This window comes from Pecten maximus, chromosome 7, assembly GCF_902652985.1.
Source record: "Pecten maximus chromosome 7, xPecMax1.1, whole genome shotgun sequence".
Lineage (NCBI taxonomy): Eukaryota > Metazoa > Mollusca > Bivalvia > Pectinida > Pectinidae > Pecten > Pecten maximus.
In genome coordinates, this window is record NC_047021.1 from 23,587,645 (window position 1) to 23,608,039 (window position 20,395).

The following is a 20,395-nucleotide window of genomic DNA, read 5'->3' on the forward strand; positions in this document are numbered from 1 at the left end:
TAACTGTGACCGTTTGAAGGCAAACAGCTGAACTAACCGTGTGTTTATTATAAATCTGTCTCTTTTTTATGTAATAATATACGAAGAAACAGAAAAAAACCTGTTGAGAAAATATACTTACATTCGCTGTTACTTGTTGTAAACACTGATGTATAAATAGTATCATAGAAAATTGCCGTGACCTCAATAACCAATGAAATTGACGAGTATCTCTGACCTGTCGAGATTTCTGCGAAATACTTTTCTGTTGCTTATTATACAACCGCTCATAACATTGTACATGTGTTTAAAAAACAAACACAAGTATTTTACTCATATGCACAGCGCGATGTATAGATACATCCGTGTTTAAGCTTTAGTTCGCCTATCTTATCAGGAAAAGAAGGCGTGTTTTAGTGTGTTACTGGATCACTGCGTTATACCCGTACATCGAAATTACTATCAGCGAAGCGAAACTGCTGGATGGACGCGGTCAAACACACGTTAGTTTTTTCAATGTTATTTTCAGCAGATTCTATGGCATGCATATATAATAGGCTTGACATGAAAACAATTTTTACGCCGTGTAAATGTAATGACGAAAAATATTGAAAAACGTACGTGTGTATGACTGCGTTCAGCATACAATAATGTAGCTGTTTCGCTTCAGTGATAGCAATTTCCGGTGTACGAGCATACAGAGTAGGGATAAAGGACACATATCACAGTAATGTTAAGTATTATATCGAATTCCTTACAATAATGTTAGAATACTTACGTCGTGTGATTCGTCATCACAATGGTCTGATTTACTGAACAGCCTTGTTTTAATCCTGGCTCTTTTGACAAAGGGAATCCAAGAATGTCTATCAAATCACCAGCTGCTCTGGACGAGTCCTTGTCGAACGGATTGATTAACGCGAGAAGATTCGTCTGAAAGGTAGAAATATCATATTCGATTTAAAGTTTTTTTTAAAGACATTCCTTATTTATTCAAGCCTTACTTAGACGTTAATGGAAAGCATATCTTTATCAACATTACCACTCAATTCGTATCAAAGAAATTCCCTTTCAAAAGTCTTATATAGATTGCTGTTCATCACTGGCTGCAAATCTGTGAATTCCTGAGATGTCATGTGAGCCTAATCTGACAAATAAGGCCTATGTGAAGGAACAGTCATACATGTACTTGTATAGATGGAGATTTTTTGTCGGTTTCGTTTCAAACATATTTTATTGATAAATCAATGGGGATTAAGCAACAGGCATAGCCTATATAAGCTCTCTCCCTAGCTTCCAGTATATAATAAATGAAAATTAATAGATATTGTAAATGAATGGGGAAAAATGAGAAAAAAACAACAACAAAAACTAGACAATTAGAACACACACTTTCTCATACACACAAACACACATTATACAGCAATACCGCATATTATTTAGCAAAAGAACTAACGGTAAATAGTTTGGATCCCTTTGATGTCCCACACAGCTCGGCGACTCTCAAAAGGCAAAACGTTTCTGATTGGTTGACCAATAAGTGAAACACTACAAGTTCGAATACAAACGTTCGATTGACGTACAACGGACTTGCAGTTTTGCAAGTAGGCGGGGCTAAAATAGTCGGTCAAAATGTCCGAATCATTTTTTTCAAAATTGATTTTTGATGCAATCACCTAGATTTTTTTTACATGTAGTTTTAAAATGGTGTTTTCATCAAGTGTTCAACATATCACAATCACATTTTAACTAGCGAGTAGCTTAAAAGTACGCTATGATTTGCAGAATTTTAAAAAGAATACGAGTGAAAGAGTGTCAGATAGGCTTTTATAACCATATAAAAAAATTAAATATTCTTTTAATAGATAAGCCTACCCAATAAGTTAAATATCTTACATCACAGAACGAAAGATGATAAATATAAAAAAAAATTGAGTAATGACACTTGCTTGTATGGTATTTTGACCAAAAACTTGGATAGTTTATTAGAACTATTTTAAATGTAACCTGTTTTTGTTACTATTTTTTAAAAAAATTGTGAGAATGAAGAAAACGTTTCGGAATATCAAAATATGTATCTTAGAAACAATAACTACAATAATAAGTTTACTTTGTATTGTTCATTAACTGCGTTGAACTTGAGGTCCAATTGAAACATTTAAATATTCAATATTTCGATAATACTGGTGGATGTCAGCCAATGATATTTCACGCAATGCTTCGGAGATGATGGTCATTACTATTTAGTTATTGGCATATTGCCGTGAAAAATCACATTACTGTTGATTTTATTATTATTCAAGATTTCATTAAAAAAATTATCATGTTAATTGTAGAAACACTTCTACAATAAACTGCATTGAAGTATATCCCGATCCACGGTTCAGAACAGAAATTAGGGACGGGCACAGCAACCCTCCGTCATAACGACATCAAAGAAACACGTGTATTGCACGTGATACCAGGAGCATGTATACGTCGCTGATTTATCCGACCTCACATTCCCTCTTGAAAGAAAACATTGTTGTAGCATCTTGATCATGATTTAAAAAAATCTTGTTTCGATCGGCGTAAGAGATATCCTCGACTATAACCTACAGTAACATTGTAAGTGAAGAATCGAGGATTTGCATTCCATTATAAATATAAAATAAAGTTGTCAAAAGTTACACGCAAGACAAATTGAAGTGAAAAAAAGTTTATCTGTGATATCGTGTGTAAGGTTTACATTTTTTAAGATGGGTAGGACTTCGCGTATTTAAAAAAATCCTGTAGGAGAACACAAGTAGAACACAAGTACTAAAAGTTTTCCTATGGCTCAACTCTAGGATGATAGTCTTGTCTATAATGATATTAACCGAGAATATAAATCACCATATAATTCTTAATTTACGAACAAAAAATCATCCCAGTTGACTTATACCAGTACCTATATTGGACCTTACCGTCGTTATTACTAACTAGACCCTATGTATCACTGAAAGCGTATTGTGATCGTAACCCCGCGAGTATCGATGATGATACCACTTCATATTTGTACCTCTATACCAGAAAGAGTCATGGTTTGATTAAAGAAGAACACGAATCTTAGTCATAGACGTTGTGTAGATTATTTTAATAGCCTATCGACTGTGCTGTTACGTGTTGGTTTGGCGTCGATATTTGTACACGTATTCTTGACCGTCGATGTGAAGCAATATTCAATTCAGTATGTTCTTTCTAATTTCATCCAAAATGGGGCAACACTGAATACAATACAAACAAATAAAAATAGAGTGACCAACAGACAGGTAACTGACATGAGATTACATATACATGAACATGTGGTAAACATTTTTTTAATTACATGTATGATACCCGATATATATACACGGTTTGTGACTTTTGACAGTGCTTCAAAAATATCGTTACAAGACTCTGAACAGGAACTAATGCATGATGAAACAAATCGCCTTATGCCAAAACCGTCAGGTGGAAGAATTCGATGTGATACGCGTGTAACACTGACGAGTCCTTGGTAGTCGACTCCGATGGGTAGGATGTTGCGATTCGTTAGTAGGTTCGTCTCTGCAAGTTAATGTGATTTAAGAAACTTTTCCTAATGGACCGATGAATCGGGAAACTTGAATGCACTTGAATGTAAATAACCGAAATGTTAAAAGTGTTTTTTAACTTTTGGGTTAAACTGTCAAATTCATGATAATTGGTCCTTTATGTAAAAAGACAAAATCCGGTTAAATACCAAATAATTTCAAACTCGGACCTGATTGACAATGCTAAAGTGGGTGTTTCATCGATGAATTTCTCGGGTAAACCCCGCCTACTCGAAACACTACAATGATATCGTACGCCAATCGGAAGTTTGTATTCGAACTGGCGATGTACACTGATTGGTCAACCAATCAGAAACGTTTTGCCTGCTGAGAGTCGCCGAGCTGTGTGGGACATCAAAGGGATCCAAACTATTTACCGTTACTTCTTTTGCTAAACAATATGCGGTATTGCTGTACATTCACAGACATTGCATGCATGTAATTATGTTATTGTTATTAAAACTAATTTTAGATATTTAGAAGATACTATGAGCTGGTGGGCATTAACATATACCATATACTTACACCGTGGTTCAAAAACAACAGATACTAAGAGTACTAGTGTTATTTTGGTGTTACACAATAAATACAATACTTAAATATATTATGTCATAACTTTTAAATTAGTTATTTCATACTACATGTATACGTATATACCTTATGAATCATGACCACATAAAGTCCACTGGCAAGTGATGCCAATTAGTCAATCAACACAGGTAATTATTTTGTATATAATAATATTATAATAACATAATTTTACCAGCCATTACGGGTTAATACTATTATTTCAACATCATAGAATTACTATAACACCATCAACAATTTATAATAAATATACTTCTAATTATATGTCTATATCAGCTATTTGAACCGTTGTGTAGCAGTAATGTATCTATGCACACACTCAAACAAATCCTGGTTCTGTATATGATTAATTTCTTGATTGCCATTTAGAATTATATCTAAATACATTGTATCAATAATGTCTATATCAATTAATGTAAAATCTTGAAATAGAGTTTGTCTAGCATCAGTAAAGCGAGGACATTCAAAGAAGAAATGGTAGGAGTTTTCAATTCTGTAACCACAGGAACAATTTGAAGTATTTTTCAAATGATCTTTAAACAGATCATAATTTAGCTGACTCACTCCATTTCTTCATTGACACATTATTATATTAACTTTTCTTGGTCCTGAATACTTAAATACAGGTGTGCATACTGTTTGAGCTGTGTTTCCTACTATTGTCTTTTTAATTTCCCTTTTAAAGCTACTTATGTTATTGATATTGTTAAAACTATTATTGGGACTATTCCATATGTTCATCATACTGGGAAAGAAACTATTAGCATATAGCATGGTTCTGGGACGAGGCACATTGAAAATTCTGGAGAGTCTAAGATTGTGTATATTTTCTTCTGGGTTTATTACATAAGGTTGAATAATTTCATGTAGGTAACTTTGTTTACTATTTTTTGTCGGTATGTCAATCTACTCATTAATGTGTTTGTGTCTTATGCACGTTCAAAAAACGTGTGTCCGTAATCATGAAAGCTAAATGGTACGTGATCATATGTTTAAAATACCTTTGCTGTTTCATTAGTATATCAAATATTTCATGAAAGGGCATTTTTGGGGACAAACACCTGACTTGCTCAAACATTCATCAGTTATTGTGATTTGTTTCTTGATGAAAACTTGTGACCGGTCCGTGGGTTACACGTCTTGTGTACACAGGTGATTTAGGATTAAATTAATGCACGATGAAAACGTTGAGCATATTTTGGGCATGGTAATAGTAATTATGAGATTCTAAGTCGTTTAGGTAAAAATGTTCTTGAAGTGTCTTTATATTGACATTAGGGTTTTGCTATAAACGGATTGCTTTGAGCTGTTGATGCCAACTAACTTGATGACATAACAATATAGAGAATAAAACACATTTACCGATTAGCGAATAAAAAAGTTGATCAAACAGCGGACGCATAGAGCTAGACAACTTTGATGAAAGTAATTGTTCTTCTTAAAAATAAAAGATAATGAAAAGAATACAGAAATAAATTGAAATGAAAAATAAACGGAAAAAATAAAATGTTTGTAAAACATGAATGCCTTTCTCATATCCTATACAGCCTATACAGTCCCGTACAAAAGGGGTGAAAGAAGACAATTTACTGTACGTGTAACCTTGAACAACGGCCATCAGAATATTTCTGAAGCAGAGATAGTCTGTTTTCTAAGATGGAAGTGCTTTAGCTTTCAAACCAGTTTTTGCAAGGAGCTGTCTGATTGGCTAACCTATTTTACCGAACCAATCGAACGTTCTCTGCTTCAGAAATATTCAAGGATTATTGATGTCTTTTATAACACAACACATATGACTTATGTTTGATACGTTACCTAGAGGTTAGTGTAGAATGTTAAAGGGATAAATGTAACTTCAAAATGCGACAAAACGTAAAAAAAAATAAGAAATTTTCTATTTCTTTACGAGTGATCGAACGGGTTTTCGATGATTTCCAACATAAGCTAAATACCTTTCTGTGTAAAGGTACATATCGAAGTCAATTCCAACTATGGGTGGTGATTACCAGATAGAAGTGCCTTTGATTGCACACACACCTGACAACATATGTTACATGTCAAAAATCGAGGTTGCATCGCTTAATCCAGTTGAAGTGTTGTCGAATGATTACAAATAGGCAACCATCTTAGATTCATTGTTATGGGTTTGTTATGTGGGGCTCACTTGTGTGGAATAATTACAAACACGTTGCTTGCATTGACTGTCATATTTATAACCTCCTCTTTTCTCGTCTCCTTCCCGGAGAGTTCATAACATAACACACAGGCTGTAATTACCGAGTTACCTCCCTTGCATCATAATTGACACATTGTATGGTAATATCAAATTTGTATTAGCGCTCCTTCTGTTAATCTTCGGTGCCCCTGATGGGTCAAAAATGAGGGCATGATATAACACTGTACTACGGATAACCCCGTAATTTTTAATGTATTTCCTTATTTGCATGTACCCACTTCGTACATTATTAAAATGTTTCATTACTTAAATGTTTATTGAATTTCGGCCGGAAAATGTAATGGTCGTTTTCATGACTTCATGTTTTAAACAAAGTATATGTCCGTTATATATATATATCAACGTATGTCCCGTATATTTGTTAACATAGTAATCCAATTGGCGAAGGAAGACAACTGTATGACGCGTGTCCTGACTGAGCTCAAACTCAAGATCTACGACACCCAAGCACCTAGCAAGAAATACCCGCATCTTATACCGCTGTGCCACATCGGCGTTCTTAAAGGGAACGATTTTAATAGCGCAGCAATGGCCGATTTGATATTCTGACATGATCATAGTGGAAGTCGTCTATTAGATGATATGAATACCTGGATCGCAATGTATTTACATACATGGATGCTAATTGTACACATATTACAAATAATTATCGAGTACAACTACGACAGGAAATTCAAATCATTATCTTCGGATCACAAACACATAGTGCGTATGATACATTGTGCTAATTAATTTATATCTAACATAGTAACACAGTTGACGAAGGAAGACACTTACCTCCCAAGTACTTGACGTCCCTGTCCAAATGGCCTCATTACCAAATGTGATGTTGTTGGTGTTGCTGAATACTTTGGAATCGTGTTTAATAAAACAGTCGCCTTTCCTGTAATCAGGTTCATTACTGATATGATAATAACTATTGAACATGATATAATTACATACACGTACTACTGATTTAAACATAACTCCATTGTAACTGTCCTTTCTGTTATTACATTGCTTCCTGTATAATATGAATGCGACAATTTCTGACTTTAAAATTCTGTATGCTTTTGCTTTTCAAATATTAGTCACAATGTAGCACACTACATCCATACATCTGTATATCTAAGCACGTGTCACAATTTCTGACTTCATATTGTTTGGTTTTACCTATATCAGTTTTCCAGTACATTTTCCACATTATATATTGTTATCTGACTCACTATATAAATGGATATTAACCAAATTTGACTGTTTTCCTATAAAACATGCTACCCATGAACTGTTGCCCGGTCACATGATTTACCGTGAATGCTACCCATGAACTGTTGTCCGATCACGCGCTGCCCAATCGAACGCGCCTAATTACAAGCGTACAGATGACAGTGACTACACTACTTGTCGTCGACAGGTTTGTAAACATCGGTCACTTCTAGGTTTGAAGACATAAACGATGACGAGCTTTTAAATCTCATACTAGAGTCATAGAGAACAGAGACTCAGCTAATACCAGGGATATCATCAAGGGTTCTGTGCGTTATTAAATTTTGAATTTCAGACTGTTTTTTGTGTGTTGTAATTTATTCACCTCAATGGTCAGATAACAAAACAGTTGTTTCATGCCTCATCAGTCAACAGTCAAAACAGTTTCCACTCGGTGTTGGTACTGACCAGGTGAACTGTTTCCCAGAGGCTCGGCCTCTGGGAAACAGTTCACCTGGTCAGTACCAACACCTCGTGAAAACAGTTTTGACTGTTGACTGATGAGGCATGAAACAACTGTAAACTGTACATACGTTGGTTTGTCCAGTGCATGACCGACTTTATATACTGTTGTATGACATACATTGATTTGTTCAGTACATTTTCCACATTATATACTGTTGTATGACATACATTGATTTCTTAATGTGTCACCATGGCTACCGATACCTACCTCTGTATACATATTTTGAAGTACGTATCACACGTATCAATACCATTATTATCACACAGATGTCTGTTGCCATGGTAATGCAGTCCATCCCATGATGTACCGTTAGGGTTAGTAAAGCTGACCAACCTTAGAGAGTAGCTAACTCTGCCATTAACCTCCTAAACGAAATGAGACTACATGATAATGATTGTTTTACATACTGTGGGTTTTGCTATTTCTGCTATCCATTTTCTGGCAATGTCAAGTACGTTGTGTCTTTCTTAAATATCGCCATTTTGTTTTCCTGTTTTCGTTGACTTCATTTTTTTTGTTTAATACCTGAATTTCCTGCAACACGTATCGAAACCAAGTTGATACTTGCCCGAGCACAGGACAGGATAAGGAGCAGTACGAGATATATGGTCATATCACTGGTATATATCCCTCCTCTCCTGGAAGATAAAGAAATCCTATTATTTATAACCTAAGTAGCACACCTTCAATCTTTGTATATAGTCTTACAAGCCTGACACACCCACGTGCGGTTGTCCTATTAAAACCTTATCGCCATTCTTACATTTCATTACTGTGTACATACGTCATACGTTCGGGCGACAGGGGGAAACGGATAGTACAAAAGTTGTCCCATACAAACATACATGGATAAGACGTTTCTGCAAGGAGATAGGTGATATGATGTTGCTTTCATTTTCCCCACCGAATCCCATCTTCTTGTGCAACTAAAGATGGGCTCCGCAGAATCGGAAATTGTTTATCGTTGTCTACAGGGCCATTGATGACACTGAACCCCTGCTGTGGACTGTCTACAGGGATATTGATGACACTGAACTCCTGCTGTAAACTGTCTACAGGGACATTAGTGTTACTGAACCCCTGCTGTAAACTGTCTACAGGGACATTAGTGTTACTGAACCCCTGCTGTAAACTGTCTACAGGGACATTAGTGTTACTGAACCCCTGCTGTAAACTGTCTACAGGGACATTAGTGTTACTGAACCCCTGCTGTAAACTGTCTACAGGGACATTAGTGTTACTGAACCCCTGCTGTAAACTGTCTACAGGGACATTGGTGTTACTGAACTCCTGCTGTAAACTGTCTACAGGGACATTAGTGTTACTGAACCCCTGCTGTAAACTGTCTACAGGGACATTGGTGTTACTGAACCCCTGCTGTAAACTGTCTACAGGGACATTAGTGTTACTGAACCCCTGCTGTAAACTGTCTACAGGGACATTAGTGTTACTGAACCCCTGGTGTGGACTGTCTACAGGGACATTGGTGTTACTGAACCCCTGCTGTGGACTGTCTACAGGGACATTAGTGTTACTGAACCCCTGGTGTGGACTGTCTACAGGGACATTGATGTTACTGAACTCCTGCTGTGGACTGTCTACAGGGATATTGGTGTTACTGAACTCCTCCTGTGAACTGTCTACAGGGACATTGATGTTACTGAACCTCTACTGTGGACTGTCTACAGGGACATTGCTGTTACTGAACCCCTGCTGTGGACTGTCTACAGGGACATCGATGTTACTGAACCCCTGCTGTGGACTGTCTACAGGGACATCGATGTTACTGAACCCCTGCTGTGGACTGTCTACAGGAACATTAATGACACTGAACCCCTGCTGTGGACTGTCTACAGGGACATTGATGTTACTGAACTCCTCCTGTGAACTGTCTACAGGGACATTGATGACACAGAACCCCTGCTGTGGACTGTCTACAGGGACATTGATGACACTGAACCCCTGCTGTGGACTGTCTACAGGGACATCTTTGTTACTGAACTCCTGCTGTGGACTGTCTACAGGGACATTGATGTTACTGAACCCCTGCTGTGAACTGTTTTTAAAGGGACATTGATGACACTGAACCCCTGCTGTGGACTGTCTACAGGAACATTGATGATACTGAACCCCTGCTGTGGACTGTCTACAGGAACATTGATGATACTGAACCCCTGCTGTGAACTGTTTTTAAAGGGACATTGATGTGGCTGAACTCCTGCTGTGGACTGTCTACAGGAACATTGATGACGACACTGAACCCCTGCTGTGGACTGTCTACAGGAACATTGATGTTACTGAACTCCTCCTGTGAACTGTCTACAGGGACATTGATGACGACACTGAACCCCTGCTGCGGACTGTCTACAGGAACATTGATGACACTGAACCCCTGCTGTGGACTGTCTACAGGGACATTGATGTTACTGAACTCCTCCTGTGAACTGTCTACAGGAACATTGATGACACAGAACCCCTGCTGTGGACTGTCTACAGGGACATTGATGACACTGAACCCCTGCTGTGGACTGTCTACAGGAACATTGATGTTACTGAACCCCTGCTGTGGACTGTCTACAGGAACATTGATGTTACTGAACCCCTGCTGTGGACTGTCTACAGGAACATTGATGTTACTGAACCCCTGCTGTGGACTGTCTACAGGAACATTGATGTTACTGAACCCCTGCTGTGGACTGTCTACAGGAACATTGATGTTACTGAACTCCTGCTGTGGAATGTCTACAGGAACATTGATGTTACTGAACCCCTGCTGTGGACTGTCTACAGGAACATTGATGACACTGAACCCCTGCTGTGGACTGTCTACTGGAACATTGATGTTACTGAACCTCTGCTGTGAACTGTCTACTGGAACATTGATGTTACTGAACCTCTGCTGTGAACTGTCTACAGGGACATTGATGTGGCTGAACTCCTGCTGTGGACTGTCTACAGGAACATTGATGACGACACTGAACCCCTGCTGTGGACTGTCTACAGGGACATTGATGTTACTGAACCCCTGCTGTGGACTGTCTACAGGGACATTGATGACACAGAACCCCTGCTGTGGACTGTCTACAGGAACATACATGTTACTGAACCCCTGCTGTGGACTGTCTACAGGGACATCGATGTTACTGAACTCCTGCTGTGAACTGTCTACAGGGACATTGATGACACTGAACTCCTGCTGTGAACTGTCTACAGGGACATTGATGTTACTGAACTCCTGCTGTGAACTGTCCACAGGGACATTGATGACACTGAACCCCTGCTGTGGACTGTCTACAGGGACATTGATGTTACTGAACCCCTGCTGTGAACTGTCTACAGGGACATTGATGTTACTGAACTCCTGCTGTGGACTGTCTACAGGAACATTGTTGACACTGAACCCCTGCTGTGGACTGTCTACAGGGACATCTTTGTTACTGAACTCCTGCTGTGGACTGTCTACAGGGACATTGATGTTACTGAACCCCTGCTGTGGACTGTCTACAGGGACATTGATGACGACACTGAACCCCTGCTGTGGACTGTCTACAGGAACATTGATGTTACTGAACTCCTCCTGTGAACTGTCTACAGGGACATTGATGACGACACTGAACCCCTGCTGCGGACTGTCTACAGGAACATTGATGACACTGAACCCCTGCTGTGGACTGTCTACAGGGACATTGATGTTACTGAACTCCTCCTGTGAACTGTCTACAGGGACATTGATGACACAGAACCCCTGCTGTGGACTGTCTACAGGGACATTGATGACACTGAACCCCTGCTGTGGACTGTCTACAGGAACATTGATGTTACTGAACCCCTGCTGTGGACTGTCTACAGGAACATTGATGTTACTGAACCCCTGCGGTGGACTGTCTACAGGAACATTGATGTTACTGAACCCCTGCTGTGGACTGTCTACAGGAACATTGATGTTACTGAACCCCTGCTGTGGACTGTCTACAGGAACATTGATGTTACTGAACCCCTGCTGTGGACTGTCTACAGGAACATTGATGTTACTGAACTCCTGCTGTGGAATGTCTACAGGAACATTGATGTTACTGAACCCCTGCTGTGGACTGTCTACAGGAACATTGATGGCACTAAACCCCTGCTGTGGACTGTCTACTGGAACATTGATGTTACTGAACCCCTGCTGTGAACTGTCTACAGGGATATTTATGTGGCTGAACTCCTGCTGTGGACTGTCTACAGGAACATTGATGACGACACTGAACCCCTGCTGTGGACTGTCTACAGGGACATTGATGTTACTGAACCCCTGCTGTGGACTGTCTACAGGGACATTGATGACACAGAACCCCTGCTGTGGACTGTCTACAGGAACATACATGTTACTGAACCCCTGCTGTGGACTGTCTACAGGGACATTGATGACACTGAACTCCTGCTGTGAACTGTCTACAGGGACATTGATGTTACTGAACTCCTTCTGTGGACTGTCTACAGGAACATTGATGACACTGAACCCCTGCTGTGGACTGTCTACAGGAACATTGATGACGACACTGAACCCCTGCTGTGGACTGTCTACAGGGACATTGATGTTACTGAACCCCTGCTGTGGACTGTCTACAGGGACATTGATGACACAGAACCCCTGCTGTGGACTGTCTACAGGGACATCGATGTTACTGAACTCCTGCTGTGAACTGTCTACAGGGACATTGATGACACTGAACTCCTGCTGTGAACTGTCTACAGGGACATTGATGTTACTGAACTCCTTCTGTGGACTGTCTACAGGAACATTGATGACACTGAACCCCTGCTGTGGACTGTCTACAGGGACATTGATGACACAGAACCCCTGCTGTGGACTGTCTACAGGGACATTGATGACACTGAACCCCTGCTGTGGACTGTCTACAGGGACATCTTTGTTACTGAACTCCTGCTGTGGACTGTCTACAGGGACATTGATGTTACTGAACCCCTGCTGTGAACTGTTTTTAAAGGGACATTGATGACACTAAACCCCTGCTGTGGACTGTCTACAGGAACATTGATGATACTGAACCCCTGCTGTGGACTGTCTACAGGAACATTGATGATACTGAACCCCTGCTGTGAACTGTTTTTAAAGGGACATTGATGTGGCTGAACTCCTGCTGTGGACTGTCTACAGGAACATTGATGACGACACTGAACCCCTGCTGTGGACTGTCTACAGGAACATTGATGTTACTGAACTCCTCCTGTGAACTGTCTACAGGGACATTGATGACGACACTGAACCCCTGCTGCGGACTGTCTACAGGAACATTGATGACACTGAACCCCTGCTGTGGACTGTCTACAGGGACATTGATGTTACTGAACTCCTCCTGTGAACTGTCTACAGGGACATTGATGACACAGAACCCCTGCTGTGGACTGTCTACAGGGACATTGATGACACTGAACCCCTGCTGTGGACTGTCTACAGGAACATTGATGTTACTGAACCCCTGCTGTGGACTGTCTACAGGAACATTGATGTTACTGAACTCCTGCTGTGAACTGTCTACAGGGACATTGATGACACTGAACTCCTGCTGTGAACTGTCTACAGGGACATTGATGTTACTGAACCCCTGCTGTGGACTGTCTACAGGGACATTGATGTTACTGAACTCCTGCTGTGAACTGTCTACAGGGACATTGATGTTACTGAACCCCTGCTGTGAACTGTTTTTAAAGGGACATTGATGTGACTGAACTCCTGCTGTGAACTGTCTACAGGGATATTGGTGTTACTGAAGCCCTGCTGTGGACTGTCTACAGGGACATTGATGTTACTGAACCCCTGCTGTGGACTGTCTACAGGAACATTGATGACACTGAACCCCTGCTGTGGACTGTCTACTGGAACATTGATGTTACTGAACCCCTGCTGTGAACTGTCTACAGGGATATTGATGTGGCTGAACTCCTGCTGTGGACTGTCTACAGGAACATTGATGACGACACTGAACCCCTGCTGTGGACTGTCTACAGGGACATTGATGTTACTGAACCCCTGCTGTGGACTGTCTACAGGGACATTGATGACACAGAACCCCTGCTGTGGACTGTCTACAGGAACATACATGTTACTGAACCCCTGCTGTGGACTGTCTACAGGGACATTGATGACACTGAACTCCTGCTGTGAACTGTCTACAGGGACATTGATGTTACTGAACTCCTTCTGTGGACTGTCTACAGGAACATTGATGACACTGAACCCCTGCTGTGGACTGTCTACAGGAACATTGATGACGACACTGAACCCCTGCTGTGGACTGTCTACAGGGACATTGATGTTACTGAACCCCTGCTGTGGACTGTCTACAGGGACATTGATGACACAGAACCCCTGCTGTGGACTGTCTACAGGGACATCGATGTTACTGAACTCCTGCTGTGAACTGTCTACAGGGACATTGATGACACTGAACTCCTGCTGTGAACTGTCTACAGGGACATTGATGTTACTGAACTCCTTCTGTGGACTGTCTACAGGAACATTGATGACACTGAACCCCTGCTGTGGACTGTCTACAGGGACATTGATGACACAGAACCCCTGCTGTGGACTGTCTACAGGGACATTGATGACACTGAACCCCTGCTGTGGACTGTCTACAGGGACATCTTTGTTACTGAACTCCTGCTGTGGACTGTCTACAGGGACATTGATGTTACTGAACCCCTGCTGTGAACTGTTTTTAAAGGGACATTGATGACACTGAACCCCTGCTGTGGACTGTCTACAGGAACATTGATGATACTGAACCCCTGCTGTGGACTGTCTACAGGAACATTGATGATACTGAACCCCTGCTGTGAACTGTTTTTAAAGGGACATTGATGTGGCTGAACTCCTGCTGTGGACTGTCTACAGGAACATTGATGACGACACTGAACCCCTGCTGTGGACTGTCTACAGGAACATTGATGTTACTGAACTCCTCCTGTGAACTGTCTACAGGGACATTGATGACGACACTGAACCCCTGCTGCGGACTGTCTACAGGAACATTGATGACACTGAACCCCTGCTGTGGACTGTCTACAGGGACATTGATGTTACTGAACTCCTCCTGTGAACTGTCTACAGGGACATTGATGACACAGAACCCCTGCTGTGGACTGTCTACAGGGACATTGATGACACTGAACCCCTGCTGTGGACTGTCTACAGGAACATTGATGTTACTGAACCCCTGCTGTGGACTGTCTACAGGAACATTGATGTTACTGAACTCCTGCTGTGAACTGTCTACAGGGACATTGATGACACTGAACTCCTGCTGTGAACTGTCTACAGGGACATTGATGTTACTGAACCCCTGCTGTGGACTGTCTACAGGGACATTGATGTTACTGAACTCCTGCTGTGAACTGTCTACAGGGACATTGATGTTACTGAACCCCTGCTGTGAACTGTTTTTAAAGGGACATTGATGTGACTGAACTCCTGCTGTGAACTGTCTACAGGGATATTGGTGTTACTGAAGCCCTGCTGTGGACTGTCTACAGGGACATTGATGTTACTGAACTCCTGCTGTGAACTGTCTACAGGGACATTGATGTTACTGAACTCCTGCTGTGGACTGTCTACAGGGACATTGATGTTACTGAACCCCTGCTGTGAACTGTCTACAGGGATATTGATGTTACTGAACTCCTACTGCGGACTGTCTACAGGAACATTGATGTTACTGAACCCCTGCTGTGAACTGTCTACAGGAACATTGATTACACTGAACCCATGCTGTGAACTGTCTACAGGGACATTGTTGTTACTGAACCCATGCTGTGGACTGTCTACAGGGACATTGTTGTTACTGAACCCCTGCTGTGGACTGTCTACAGGGACATTTATGTTACAGAACCCCTACTGTGGACTGTCTACAGGGACATTGATGACACTGAACCCCTGCTGTGGACTGTCTACAGGGATGTTGGTGTTACTGAACCCCTGCTGTGGACTGTCTACAGGGACATCTTTGTTACTGAACCCCTGCTGTTGACTGTCTACAGGGACATAGATGTTACTGAACCCCTGCTGTGGACTGTCTACAGGGACATTGATGTTACTGAACCCCTGCTGTGGACTGTCTACAGGGACATTGATGTTACTGAACCCCTGCTGTGGACTGTCTACAGGGACATTGATGACACTGAACCCCTGCTGTGGACTGTCTACAGGGATGTTGGTGTTACTGAACCCCTACTGTGGACTGTCTACAGGGACATTGATGACACTGAACCCATGCTGTGGACTGTCTACAGGGACATTGATGACACTGAACCCCTGCTGTGGACTGTCTACAGGGATGTTGGTGTTACTGAACCCCTACTGTGGACTGTCTACAGGGACATTGATGACACTGAACCCCTACTGTGGACTGTCTACAGGGACATTGATGACACTGAACTCCTGCTGTAAACTGTCTACAGGGATATTGGTGTTACTGAACCCCTGCTGTGGACTGTCTACAGGGACATTGATGTTACTGAAGCCCTGCTGTGGACTGTCTACAGGGACATTGATGTTACTGAAGCCCTGCTGTGGACTGTCTACAGGGATATTGATGACACTGAACCCCTGCTGCGGACTGTCTACAGGGACATTGATGTTACTGAAGCCCTGCTGTGGACTGTCTACAGGGACATTGATGTTACTGAACCCCTGCTGTGGACTGTCTACAGGGACATTGATGTTACTGAAGCCCTGCTGTGGACTCTCTACAGGGACATTGATGTTACTGAAGCCCTGCTGTGGACTCTCTACAGGGACATTGATGTTACTGAAGCCCTGCTGCGGACTGTCTACAGGGACATTGATGTTACTGAACCTCTGCTGTTGACTGTCTACAGGGATGTTGATGTTACTGAAGCCCTGCTGTGGACTGTCTACAGGGATATTGATGTTACTGAACCCCTGCTGTGGACTGTCTACAGGGATAGTGATGTTACTGAACCCCTGCTGTGGACTGTCTACAGGGATATTGATGACACTGAACCCCTACTTTGGGTATCCTAAGTTATCAATTAAACCATTCAATCACGTCCTAATAACACAGAAGGAAGTTCAAGATGTTGCCTTCTTACATGAAGCAACTCTAGTGTCGCTTCTTAGCGCCAATATACTGAAATGAAATGTAGCAGGCACCTAGCTAGCATAACGTCTCTCCCAGCACTCTATAATGACACTGGAATGTCATGTCATAGACACACTAGTACGCCATCTCGCCCGTTACATCATACTGAAACTGGAATGTAATGTCACATGAACATTGGCATGGCTTATCTCCCAGTACTGTATACAGACCATGTGATGTAATGTCAACAGCAAACTGCCATGGCGTATCTCTCAATCTATTATACTGATACTGTACTATCATGTCTGAGGCATAATGGCATGACGTCCCTCCCAGTACATTTAAGGATTAAACTGTCTTATTTGGTGTCTGGTCGATATAAATGTCAGAGCTTTGCTAAATAACGGCATATTGTATATGACACCATAGACACCAAAAAAGACAGTTAAATCCTTATATTTACATTCTCGACACATCTTATTTGTTGTTTTTTACAGTTAAAATTGAGTTAGTATAAAAAATGCCAATATTCAGCGACTTTGTCAATAGGGTTCGACAGATTGAACAGCCTATTTTTTTTCAAAATTCATTTGTCACAACCAAAAAGTGCATTGAAATAATACGAAAAAAAACTCAGTCTGTTCAATTCTTTTTATTATTTGTGTTACAATATATTGTATAAAATTTCTTTTTGATATTTTTTAATTAACATAAAACACGACGTAGTCCTATGCTTTTTTTTCATAGAGCCATGGTTGTTTACGTTAGTTACAGGTAGTTCCGATGGGTGAATATATTCATGCGCGGCATGGATTGATGTCACGTTTTGGGTGTCAATTATGCTCACATAGACTGCAAATCTTTTTACTTAGTTTATATCGTGGCTTTGCCACCAAAATGTAAATATTATACATTAAACTGGCACTGGAATGTCATGCCACAGACACACTGGCATGACGTCCCTTCCAGTCCAATATAATGACACTGGAATGTCATGTCACAGACACACTGGCATGACGTCCCTTCCAGTCCAATATAATGACACTGGAATGTCATGCCACAGACACACTGGCATGACGTCCCTTCCAGTCCAATATAATGACACTGGAATGTCATGCCACAGACACACTGGCATGACGTCCATTCCAGTCCAATATAATGACACTGGAATGTCATGCCACAGACACACTGGCATGACGTCCCTTCCAGTCCAATATAATGACACTGGAATGTCATGCCACAGACACACTGGCATGACGTCCCTTCCAGTCCAATATAATGACACTGGAATGTCATGCCACAGACACACTGGCATGACGTCCCTCCCAGTCCAATATAATGACACTGTAATATCATGTCACAGACACACTGGCATGACGTCCCTTCCAGTCCAATATAATGACACTGGAATATCATGTCACAGACACACTGGCATGATATCTCTCCTATTATATCATACTGACACTGGAATGTCATGTCACAAGCGTATACATATACATAATGTGGCGAGGATGCAGCTCTACCTATACCTATTCTTACGAATCATGTTATGTGGTAAAAGGTAGCGTTCGTTCGCCAGTTCTGCATGGGTCATGTGAGCAGGTAAATCAGAGGCGTGCTGAGTTGTTCTTAGGTCATCTTCATGAAGCAATTTTAGCGTTTGATTATAATAGAATTGCTAGGCAGCTATGAGTTTACCTGACCTACCTACCATACAGTAAGCCCTGACTGTCACCTAATGCCTGATATAAAGACAAAGATACGGATTGATTTTATCTTGGGGAGTAACCACACTGAGATAAATTCAAACAATTTAAATGGTACAATTTCGAACCGCCACACACAGTTTTCACAAACGACAAAAGTTTTAGTCAGCAATTTTTACGCTTTATCTTTAAGATAAACCGGACTGTGGACTCACACCAAGACCTGTAGTAGATAATTCATTATCTTTTTTTTACTTATCCAACAGATAGGTTTCTTCAAACTGGCGGACGAAGTTTTAGTTTCGTTTAAGATGTTTTCAGAAACCATGGTAGGTAACACATGTTTATCGTTATTTGACATTACAACGATCTGACTGATTTATACATCTCACATATCCAGGATACGTACGTCTCACTAATTATATATACAATTTCTTCTTTGTTAAATACAAAAGCAGGTTTTAGTGCTCTGTTTTGATCCCTCATCATTCAAAATGATTGCAAACTTATCTGATGCACTTAAATCCGCAAATAAAGGATACATTTCATACACATTCATAAATAATTCATTGCTTATATCTTTGTATAATTCACAATGAAATAGACAGTGCTCTTCATCTTCAACCACCGTCAAACAATTGTAGCATAAGCGTCCCTCTGTAGGAATACCCTCGTATCCATCGTTTCCAGTCCTAGTGGAGCAACTCCACAACGGAATATTGCTAGTTTAATCTAAACTTTCTAACTTTATAAGTGCACAATTTATTCCCTTCATAATTTCGCTATGACGAAGCCCTGTTTAGCTGTGACTGCCAATCACGCAAGTCTTAATTAAAGCTAGTCTCAGTAACAGAACATGTTAATAATTAAGAAGGAATCTCAATTGAGAATATTACTTATTTATCTAATCCTAAATCACTTAGATACCTTTTTACTGGAAAGCTCTAATTTTTACAACTTCTAAGCTGATCAGCCCAACAAAACACTTTTCCAGTGAACCTGTTATTTTTCATAGTACTTAATCGATGGAACTGTCTTATACGACTTTCTCTTTGCTAAATAACGATTGGGATCCATCCTTTATCTCTATTTACTGCCGCATTAGGCGCCTACCCACGTACACCTAAGAAGAATGGCCGATATACATAAATACTGTCTTGTCCCCAAATTGAAGCACCATATGTTTTAGTATAATATTGTATAAATTTGTAAAAGTACCATAAGTCAGGCCACCCATACCTTGTGCTTTAGTTATTAACAAGCCAGATGTTGGAGAGGCTGAACCAGTGACATGCTTAGCCGTCACAGAAAAAATCAAAATGTTCTTATAGTAAACTTCCATGATAGACATACCTATCACACACAGAAAGGATATTCTCACCACATTTAAAAGCATGTTAGGTACGTGCTATAGATACAGGACTACATTATGTTTTCCTTATTAATTTCCATTTTGTTTGGTTTTCAAGACATTT

The 20,395-nt window shown here is 40.7% G+C and overlaps 1 protein-coding gene across 1 annotated transcript; it reads right to left on the reverse strand.

Moving 5' to 3' along the window:
• Positions 1–8,998: 8,998 nt before the first annotated feature.
• LOC117331132 (mucin-17-like) lies at positions 8,999–18,808 on the reverse strand. The gene is made up of 9 exons (XM_033889726.1): positions 18,754–18,808; positions 16,513–17,110; positions 16,009–16,308; positions 14,943–15,550; positions 13,880–14,788; positions 13,203–13,772; positions 10,280–13,048; positions 9,811–10,125; positions 8,999–9,747 (listed from the first exon to the last, which is right to left on the reverse strand). The coding sequence occupies exons 1-9, from the start codon at positions 18,806–18,808 to the stop codon at positions 8,999–9,001; spliced, it is 6,873 nt and encodes a 2,290-aa protein (XP_033745617.1).
• Between the last annotated feature and the right edge of the window lie 1,587 nt (positions 18,809–20,395).